At 48.4% G+C, this 10,589-nt stretch overlaps 1 protein-coding gene across 1 annotated transcript; it reads right to left on the bottom strand.

Annotated features, from left to right (window-relative positions):
- Positions 1-7,693: 7,693 nt before the first annotated feature.
- On the bottom strand, positions 7,694-9,899 carry LOC124660496. The gene is made up of 2 exons (XM_047198316.1): positions 8,750-9,899; positions 7,694-8,531 (listed from the first exon to the last, which is right to left on the bottom strand). Exons 1-2 carry the CDS (start codon positions 9,897-9,899, stop codon positions 8,476-8,478), a joined length of 1,206 nt encoding a protein of 401 aa, XP_047054272.1. The 3' UTR covers positions 7,694-8,475.
- Positions 9,900-10,589: the final 690 nt, after the last annotated feature.

The following is a 10,589-nucleotide window of genomic DNA, read 5'->3' as shown; positions in this document are numbered from 1 at the left end:
TATGACAGTCTTACACCATAGTGGTTTATCATTTCGTGAGAAACTATAGTAAGTAGGTTGGGGAGACGCGATGTTGTGGGTGGCAGGGGCTGGAGGAGGAAGTGGCGCCGCCGCGTTGCTGTTTGTGGCGGGGCCTGGAGGAGTAGGCAGCGAGGCCACGCTGTTGGTGACGCGGAGGCTTGGAGGAGGAAACGGCGCCGCAATCTTCCTCGTTGGGGTTCCTTGGCGCTTCTTGTTCGGGGCGTGCGTTGTTCCAAGGAGGAGGTAGCAAAACGTCGGATACTCTGTAAAACGTAGTCTTTTCCTTTTTGTAGTACATCCTTGTGTACATAACGTGGGAGTAATAACATAACTTATTTTCTTCTAAAGAAAGATTTAGATAAAACATTACAAGTACCCAGTGATCTTTTTGCTGGGTGAACTGGTTATTTTATAATATGCATAGAAACATTGGTAGCACGTTGGAGTACTCTTTCAGGAATATTTATTTAGTCCTTGTTTATATAGTCGGACGTAGCGAACCAGATAGCCTCGTTGCCTTATGGCCATTGCCAATAGTGATGGTAGTAATGCATAGAACACCTCCATGTCATGGGTTCTCGTAGTCCACCCAAATCTTGTCAGGGTCTTTCCATTCTAGCCATGGCCATCGGAGCCTAAGGGCCTTTACAAATTTGTCCATGTGGAGAATCCCAATCCCCCCAAGCTTTTGGGGCAGCACACCTTATCCCAATTGACCTTACATTTTGCCCCCGTCGTGGTGTCCTTGGCGGACCAAACATAGTCCTCTCGATCTTGTTGATGAACTTTAGAGTGTCCGGTGGGAGCATAAGCGGAGTCATGTAATAGGTAGCTTGTGAGGCGATGATGGATTTGACCAAAGTCGCACGGCCGGCAGTAGTAACAAGTTTCCCGCACCAAGTTGGGAGCTTACCGGCGCACTTATCTTCGAGGTGTTGGAAATCAACCCTCTTGCGGAACCAAAACGAAAAGTGGTAGCCCCAAGTACTTTAAAGGGAAGCTAGCACGCGCCGCCGGAATTCCCGAAAGGACCTCATCAAGATCAACCTGGCCACACCGGATAGGTACCAAAAAGCTTTTTTGGAAGTTGGTGCATAGACCGGTCACATTTCCAAAGCCATCAAGAATATTTGCGAAGTTTTGCATGTTCTCCTTGAAGGGCGCCAGAAACACCACTGCATCGTCCGCATATAAGGAGGTCCTAAGGATGTTCCCGCGGCCACTGAGCTTGTGAATGAGGCTGAGGTTGCCCCTCTTATCTTTGAAATCTCAAAGCGGAAGAATTGGAAAGTCCATCAAGCCTTAACGAACAACAATTGGGTGAAGAAGATCGATTTGGAAAAAGATCAACAACATGGAGCAACTTAAAAAAATTGTCGAGCTTTGGGTTCTTATTGACAACATTCAACTTCGGGAGGACGTGGAGGCTGACATAGTTTGGAAGCTTATGGCAAATGGCGAGTACTCCTCCAAGTCGGCTTATGAGATTCAATTCCTTGGCTCCATCGCCTCCAACATGAATAAGTTGGTGTGGAGGGCTTGGGCACCCCTGAAAGTTAAGTTATTGCTTGGCTCCTCTTGCAAAATAGGATTTGGACGGCGGATCGCTTACAAGCAAGAGGTTGGAAAAATTGCGACCCACGCCCCCTTTGCAACCAAACTCTTGAGACCATTGACCACCTCTTCATAAAGTGCCGATACACTACTCGCATTTGGAATGCCATCAAGAAGTGGATTGGCATTCCATCCATTCATCTGACGCAATGGGTTGGTCTCTCCATCGACTCTTGGTGGAACATGATGGCGGGAGGCACCACACCTAGTAGAAAGGCTATTTCCTCGCTCACGCTTCTTGCCACTTGGGAAATTTGGAATGAGCGCAATGCTAGGATCTTCCGTAACAAGCAAGCGCCTCTGAAGTTACTATTGAGAGAATTTAAAACCGAGGCTCGTTTATGGGTTAGGGCGGGTGCCAAGCATTTAGGCAACATCATGCCGGGAGAGTGATCCCTTGTAATATAACTTTAGCTACTTTTGTAAAACTCTTCTTAATTAATAGATTATGGCAAAGCTTTTGTCCTCGTTTCTAAAAAATGATAGCCTCGTTGGACGTCCGGGGAACGTGTTATATAGGGCAAGAATAACCCTTGCCGTGGTGTCTAGGGTACATATGCCGTGTACTACAAGAGGCCTCTCTACTTTTTCTGATGGTTTGTACTTGCGAATTCGTTCTTCTGTGATCAGAGATTCATAAACGGCCCTTCTTTCGTTGATGGATTAGTTGTGGCTCCGCTGGTATATATGATTCGCTGACTAGGCTGAGTCGGCATGGACTACGAGTTGGAATCGGTCATCAGTTGCATGCAGGAACTAAAAGAAATCAAACACATTACGTTCCAAAAGAACGAGTGAACCGATCACAGGTTTTATTGCTCTTCTGAAAAAAAAAAATATGAGTGAGCAGTTCGCGCTGAGAGTTTACTTCTGCATGACAGCACGAGGACATATCAAAAACTTCATGAGCTACACTCACGACTCCAAACGAGTGGCGCGGCTATATATATGATCACACCTTGTTGTCTCATTGATCACTTCTCCTACATATATAGTATCAAAGAGTTATCAGTTATGTAGAAATATTTGGTGTAGTTCTTTCAAATGTTATGCCGTGGTGAGATATTGAAGTAGGCCAAATAAGCAAGATACACCTATAGTGTTTTACATTTCCGTGAGAAACTATTGTAACTAGGTTTGAGGGCGCGATGTCGTTGGCAGCGGGGGGAAGAGGAGGAGGAAGTGGCGCCGCCATGTTGTTGGTGGTGTTGGGGACTGGACAAGTAGGCGGTGCCACCACGTTGTTACTGACACACAGGCTCGGAGGAGGAATTGGTGCCCCTCTCTGCTGTCGTGGTTGGGAAGGGGTGGCGCTATCTTCGTCATTGGGATCAATTGGCGCTTCGGAGCAGATAACTTCGGGAGTTAATGGGACCTGCAATTTTCATCGTCTCGTTTGGGACATGGCTCGTTCCGAGAATGATGTGGTAGGTTTGGGACATGGCTCGTTCCGAGAATGAGGTGGTAGTGAGAGGTGGGATACTCTGGATTAAGGGTTTCAGGGTTTCGCAGGTTTTAGCTTAGGTAATTTTCTTTAATAAACTGAAAAGGATCTCCGGTCATTTTTCTGGCTTGGTGAACAGGTGATTCGAAAATGTGCACAGAAACATTGGTAGCACGTTGAAGTGAATGGCCATCGTTCAGGTCCGCTGGCCGGCCATTGAGTACTCTTTCAGGAATATTTATTTAGTTCTTGCTTTTATTCATGGGACTTCCTTAAAAAGATGGAAAGATTACATTGCACATCATCAGGAAATGAGTTCACACTCGGTCAATCACTCCTGCAACAAGCCACGATACACAATTGACATCTCTCCTACCGAATTGGACCAATTCATGAACAACAATGTTCAGACGGAAGGCTCGAAATGAGCAAGGATTTGAATTAACGAAGCCATCAACCGGCTAGGAGTTACACCAAGATATACAACACACTTACAACGCGCAAACTAAGAAACCAACAACAAAAGACAACACAAAGAATGCGAACAAGCGCCAAGTTGAACGAGCCTTGTCTTCTGTTGCACCGGAGAGAGCACGTCATAGTCCACACCAACAAACCTCCTACGCACCAGAACAGCAGCCCAAGGGGGACTCGACGACGGGCCAGCAGCCTGGCAGAGCAACAATGTTGCAACCTCTCTGAATTTCTGCTCCGGCATGCATCTGGCAGAAGCTGCATAGCAACACTGATTCATGAACACGGGTGAGCAAGAGATCCTCCTTTTTTTATTTGTACAGTTGGGAAAAATTATAGCTATATATGCAGTAGGAACTACAATTGTTTCGCCTCAAAATGATTACACCAACCAGCTTTGCAGCAAGCGTGAACATCAAAACAAACAAATAAATAAGTCTCTAAATATCATTCACCATCATAGTCTAGGTAGTAATTAGCCTCAATTACAGCATACTGCAAACAATTTAACCAAAGGCCATGACCAAATTAACAGTCTTACAGCTAATTAAGTTACACCAGACAAACAGACTCACTTGAATGGTACCGCTTATCTGAAACTTAGTGTGGTTGCACACGCAAAACCTACACTTGTCTTGCTGATAAAGGCTCATACACACAACAAGAGAGTCTTTTAAAGTTCAGGACTCAAGAAAGTATAGGTATAACACTCTGGAATTTTGACTTCCACCAACAAAGGATGCCTAATCTTACCAACAGACAAAGGCAAGTCCACCAAAATGGCAGCCAGGTCATGTTGATGGGCTGACATGTTCAAGGCAGTGGTGCTTTATGCCCCTAGAATTATCTGAAAAGATAGAATACACACACATATGAGATGGTAAATCTTCCAATATCTGTATATTGAAATTCTTGAGGACAGGAACAATATATCTATGCTTTCATGTCGAGGCTAACTGAAACAAAGTACTTGCAATCTGACTATAATTAGTTACTCAAACAAACCTAGACTAGTTGTAGGTGTTTGAAACAGGTAGGTACAAGATCAGTTATTAGTACCTAGAGTGTAGGGCTGGTGTATGCGATGATTTTGTCTGTGAATCTCATGTTGGTTAACATCCTGACTTGGCCTGAAGTAATGTCAACGGTGTATGATCCAGCATGGGTGATGAGGAAGATGACGCCCTCTGCGGATCCAACCAATAGGCCACCCGACATGCCATTGTCCGGGGTCCTGCAAGGTTTTGGGACAAGGAAACTCTTGTTGATATCATGACATGTTGTGTGATTCTTCACAACATGATCATTGAAGATGAAAAAGGGTTGAACTTGCCATGTTTCTATGACAATGTTGGCACCCGAGTGCAGCCCGAGAGGAACCCTGATCGGATTGAAGCTTTTCTTGCAGCACATCGGGGCATTGAAAATGCCGAGACTCATTACCAGCTCACCCAAGATCTCATTGATCACCACTGGCAGTTGCATGACCAATGAATTTTTACATTCATTTCCTATTGTTGTACGTGTGAAACATTTATCTTGCTTGTTTGATTGCGGGAACATTTGTTATTTGTTTAATTTTTCTATTTAGAACATTTGTTGGCAGTTCCGAAAAACATTATTATAATAATTATGACGATTATTGTGTAATTTAAAACTTTTATTCAATGTGAATGTTGTGTTGGTTCTAATATTCAATTTGTCAAAAACCCTGTTTTGAGGGGTCGGCAACTCGTCCGAGCTAGCATAACCCGTATCCCCACCCCGCTATTTTACGGGGTGGGGATACGGGTTCTGCTAGCTCGGACGAGTTTTCGGCCGGTGAAAACTGAATACAGGGTCCTCTACTCACGTTTTAAGGGGCGAAAAAATACGGACCTGTTAGAGCATGTCTAACAGGCCCCGTATAACCCGCCCACCCCGTAAAATTCCGGCGGGATACGGGGCAGGCGCGATTTTGGGCGTCTAGCAGGCCCCGTATTCGGGCCGGCCCGTTTCGGCGGAATACGGGGCCTAGGAAATCGGCCCCGTCGCCCGTACTTATACGGGCGCAGGTGCGAGTGAGGGGTTAACCCCTCACTCGCAACCCTAGCTCCGCCGTGCGCCGCCGCCTCCTCCTCCCGCTCCGGCGAGCAATTAGTCGCTCCCCGCGCCGCATTCCACCCCGGATCCGGCATGGACGCCCGCCGCCGCAGATGCCGCCTCGCCGGCGAGCGGATCGAAGCGATCCCGCTCGCCGGACAACGTGGAGGATGCGTGGCGGCGCCAATGCAAGAGATCCGCCGCCGGGAGCCGGCGTTTGGCCTGCAGGTACGCCGGCGCCGCGTACGTCCCGCCGAAGCTCGTTGACTTCGCGGCGGGCGGGCGGCCGGTACAACGAGGATCCGCCGATGAAGCCGATGAGCGGGCCCAAGTTCGACGAGTGGCGCGCCGACCGGGAGCGCCGCCGCCGGGCGAAGGAGGCTTGGAGCGGCGGGAGCACCGGCGCTGGAGGAGCTCCGCTCGCCGGCGATGAGGAGGAGGCCCCCGACTTGTTGAAGGAGCTACGACGAGTTCCTCAAAGACGACGCCAAGAGGAAGAGGGCGGAGGAGGAAGAGGTGGCGGCGGCCATCGCCGCCGCGAAGGAGGCGGAGTTGCGGGAGGCGGAGGCGGACTCGTACCTAGTCGACCTCCCGAGTAGGATCGCGCATTCTCGGATGTAGAATCGTTGATCCGTATGTATGATCCGTAGTATGATCAATGAAATTGAACTTCCCGGGGTTTTTATTTTTGAAAATACGGGGCGAAATACGGGGTCTGCTAGACGGAATGCCTCTTCCGTTAGCAACTTTTCGATACGGGGCGAAAAAGCGGCGGGATACGGGGCAGAAATATGAGGGGCTGCTAGACATGCTCTTAGACATGCTCTAAGTGCCAGTTAATATAGAGAGGTCGTTCCCGGCATGGCCCAGGAGGGGAGGGTCCTCATGTCGACTTGGAGACGAACCAAACGGGACAAGACGACTGGACGGCTTGCTCAGGCGCTCAGCGATGCCGGCGTGGCGTTCCACCCACAAGCTTCATCTGCGTTGTTGATGAAAAGGTTGGTCCCGATGGTTCATATCGGTCTCGACGGAGTGTCGGAGTCTCCGTGTCAATTTGTATTCACATCATGACTATCCGCGATTGATAAGCCAGGAGTTGGAGGGCTTCAGACAATCTTGCTGCTATTTGCAGTGAATGCCCAACGTCGCCTTGGCGACCGGAAGGACGGCTCGTGGGTTCATGCGTGCGGCCGTGCTTGCTGCGCTGTGGCATTGCTTGCTGCACCGTGAGCCAACCCTAGTTACAGGAGTGCAGCTTTTATTGTACCACGCGAGGTATCGGGAAACAAAGGAGAACTACTCGGGATAGGAACGGAGGAGGAACCAGGTGGAGCTAGCGATGTACGAGCGATGGAAGAAACCAACTAAACCTGACATATCAAACGGAGCAAACCATGGAAACACTTCGTACTTTATTATTAGGTACAGATAATAATTGTGTATAAAACCTGGAAGTAATAACAGCACTTTTTCTTCTTGTAAACAGAGATTTAGAAAAAGCTTTGCATGTATAATCCATTTACCGATCTCCCATCCCGTGTTTGATCATTGTCATCTCTCTGACTTGGTGAACTGGTGATTTGAAAATGTGCACAGAAAACTGTGGTGGCACATGTTGAAGTGAATGGCCATCCGAGGTTCAGGTCCGCTGGTCATTGAGTACTCTTTCAGGAATATTTATTTATTTCTCGTTTTTATTAATGATACTTTCTTAAAAAAGATGGAGATATTACATTGCACATCAGGAAAAGAGCTCACACTCGGTCAAGCACTACTGCAACAAGCCACCATACACAATTGACACTTCTCCTGCCAACCTGGACCAATTCATGAACAGCCATGTTGCAATCTCTCTGAATTTATGCACCTGCATGCATCTGGTAGAAGCTGCATAGCATAACTAATTTACCAACATACACATAGCATGAGCTTCTCCTATTTTGTTTGTACAGTTGGAAAAAAATTGTAACTATATGCAGTAGGAAGTCCTAGTGTTCGGCCTAAAAAACACTACATCAATCAGTTTCACAGCAAGCCTAAACATCAAGCCGGACAAAAAAATAAGCCTCCAGACATCATTTAACATATCAGTCTAGGTAGTCATTAGGCTCAATTACAGCAGAGTGCAAACAATTAAACCACACGCCATGACCAAATTAACGGTCTTACAGCTAATTCAGTTACACCAGACAAACAGAGATTACCCACTCACTTGAACGCTGCCGTTACCTGAAACAAAGTCCAGTTGCATACCAAAAACTCCACTTGTCTCGAAGATAAAGGCTGGTTAGGAGCATACTGGATATAGATACACACAGTTAGAGTGCCTTGTACATATCCAGGACTCAACATACTATAGCACAGTCTGAAATTTTGACTTCCACCAACAGAGGATGGTTCAACCTTCATGTCCGCATTCTCTTTCACACAGAGACATGCATAGGACGCATGCAGAACCTTCAGAACAAAATTAGATATCAGAACGGTTAGACCAACAAAACAGAAACCTAGTCAGGTTAAGTACCCAAAAAGTAGAAATGTCTGGCGAAAACCTACCAGTTGCAAACCTAGTACTGGACATAGATACACATAGGAAGATCACATTGAACATATCTTTATAGTAGTCACTACAATCATCATGGATTTTCAACAGGTTATAGCAGGCTATAAAATGTTGACTGGCATCAGAGTATGGTCCAACCTTCATGTGTGCACTTTCTTTGAGAATTAAGATGTGCATAGGCAGAGCTGTCAGAAGCAAATAGGAATTCAGAACCATGCATCCATGCCTAACCTTACCAACAAACGAAGGCAAGTCCACCAAAATGGCAACCAGGTCATGTTGATGAACTAGCATGTTCAAGGCAGTGGTGCTTTATGCCCCTAGAATGATCTGAAAAGAAAGAATACACACATATGAGCTGGCAAATATTCTACTGAGTAATATATTTATATTGATGTGTTAAGCACACCAATAGGCAATACCTATACTTTCATGCCGAGGCTAACTGAAACAAAGTACTTGCAGTCTGACTATAATTAGTTACTGAAACAAACCTAGATTAGTTGTAGGTGTTTGAAACAGGTAGTTACAAGATCAGTTATCAGTACCTAGAGTGTAGAAGCTGGTGTAGGGGATGATTTTGTCTGTGAATCTCATGTTGGTTAACTTCCTGACTTGGCCTGAAGTAATGTCAACGGTGTATGATCCAGCATGTGTGCTGAGGAAGATGACGCCGTCTGCGGATCCAACCAATAGGCCACCCGACATGCCATCCCAATCGGGCGTGCTGCAGCAGCCAGGACGGGGCACCAGCATGTCGAGATGGATGACCCTGCGTTGCACCCACTCCACAGCGCCGTCTTGACCGGCCTCCCTTGACCACATGTGGAGGGTTGAATCCTCCAAGCCGGCAAACACAAGCACGCCATCATCTTCCACGGCGACGAGGACAGCGTGCCACTGGTAGTACTCGTGGAACTGGGTGTCGATCACCGACAGCCGCTTTTCGGCAATGTTGTACTCGAGGATTCTGTTGCTCATATTGCAAGGGAAGTAGACAGTTTTCCCCTGTAGAAGAGTGAAGCCGAGGCCGCTGTCCATGAACCTCATGTACTCCATGCCAGGGTACTGCTCCATGGCGGCATCCGGATAGTCGACGAAGACGGTGTCGCTCCAGTCACCGGACACCGACGAGTAGACCGAAGCGAAGGCGAGCCTGTCGAGCCCCGCGAAGAAGACGAGGAAGGGCCCGCCGTGGCAGTCGACGTGGTCGCAGCCGTCCGTGGCGCAGAGCACGGTGGCGCTCCAGGAGCCGTGGGTGAAATCGGGCAGGACGAGTCGGCACTGCTCGTCCGTGATGGGGTCCCAGACGACGAACTGGATGTCCGGCTTGGGCGGGAAGCTGTAGAGGAGGACGCGGCCGTGGCGGGAGTCGAGCACGATCCAGTTGCGGCGGTGGGTGCCGCCGGGCGGGCGGAAGGAGGTGGTGGGCACCAGCACGCAGTGGTGCGGCTTCTCCGCGCTGCCCTTGTTGTGGATGAATCCGAGCAAGGGCTGCGTCCCGCGGTGGAGCTCACGGTAGGTGCGGCAGAAGATCGGATCCGAGAGGATCCGTCGCCACGGCTTGCAGCAGAGGGAGGCGCGGACGAGGCGCCTGGGGTCGTCCGGCGGGGTGCGGAGGAGTATGTCTCGGATGGCGTCATCGGGCAGCTGCGGCGGCGGCGGCGAGAGGCGGCGGCGCCGGCGAGACGAACTCATCCTGCTCCGGTGGGCTTTGGGTGCGGCCTGCGAATGGGGATTTTTTTTTTCTTTGATAAAGGAAGCATCGGAAATCTATAATACCTAAATAGGAGCAACCCACTAAGTGAATTCTCTCAACATGCAGCCTATCCACATCAGCAGACATGCCACTTCATATTTTGTTTCTCAGAGAAGATTTAATTTATGTTGATTGATTCCACCACCGATAGCATGCAAGTATGCAACACCACATCTCTCTGCGTTAAGAACTTAAGATACTGAACAGGCGCCATGCATGTTTTTATTACTCCACTAGGAGAGACGAACCATCCTTTTGGCTTCAATTCAATCCATCACTCCATCTTCCTACTGTTTCGCACCCATTGCTTCGCCTCCTGGGTGTGTCCCGTTGTCTCCCCTTGCCCCTCCAAGCACTAGAACAAGCTATAAAAACCGACCTCTCAGTCAACCCCTGCGATATCCTCAAACGCGTCAGCGGCGCCAACAAAAAATTTCCTCTCCCCGATCGATGCCGTGTTGCTGTGAGAACTGAGAAGGAATACATACTAGCGCCGCTGTCCGAGGAAAGTAGAAGGCAAAATACACTGGTCCAGGCCATCATGATCTCGGCGACAAGGCTTTGCCGATGCGAGCTTATTCTTTCCTGGAAAAGCAAAGAGCCACCAGATGGTCCAGATCGACTCTATT

The sequence above is a fragment of the Lolium rigidum genome, chromosome 1, assembly GCF_022539505.1.
Source record: "Lolium rigidum isolate FL_2022 chromosome 1, APGP_CSIRO_Lrig_0.1, whole genome shotgun sequence".
Classification (NCBI taxonomy): Eukaryota; Viridiplantae; Streptophyta; class Magnoliopsida; order Poales; family Poaceae; genus Lolium; species Lolium rigidum.
This window is presented reverse-complemented; position numbering and strand designations above follow the sequence as displayed.

Coding starts and splice junctions, on each gene's coding strand:
- LOC124660496 (XM_047198316.1), bottom strand. CDS start 9,899: ATGAGTTCGTCTCGCCGGCGCCGCCGCCTCTCGCCGCCGCCGCCGCAG. Junction 8,532..8,749: donor CACCAGCTTCTACACTCTAG/GTACTGATAACT, acceptor CTTTCTTTTCAG/ATCATTCTAGGGGCATAAAG.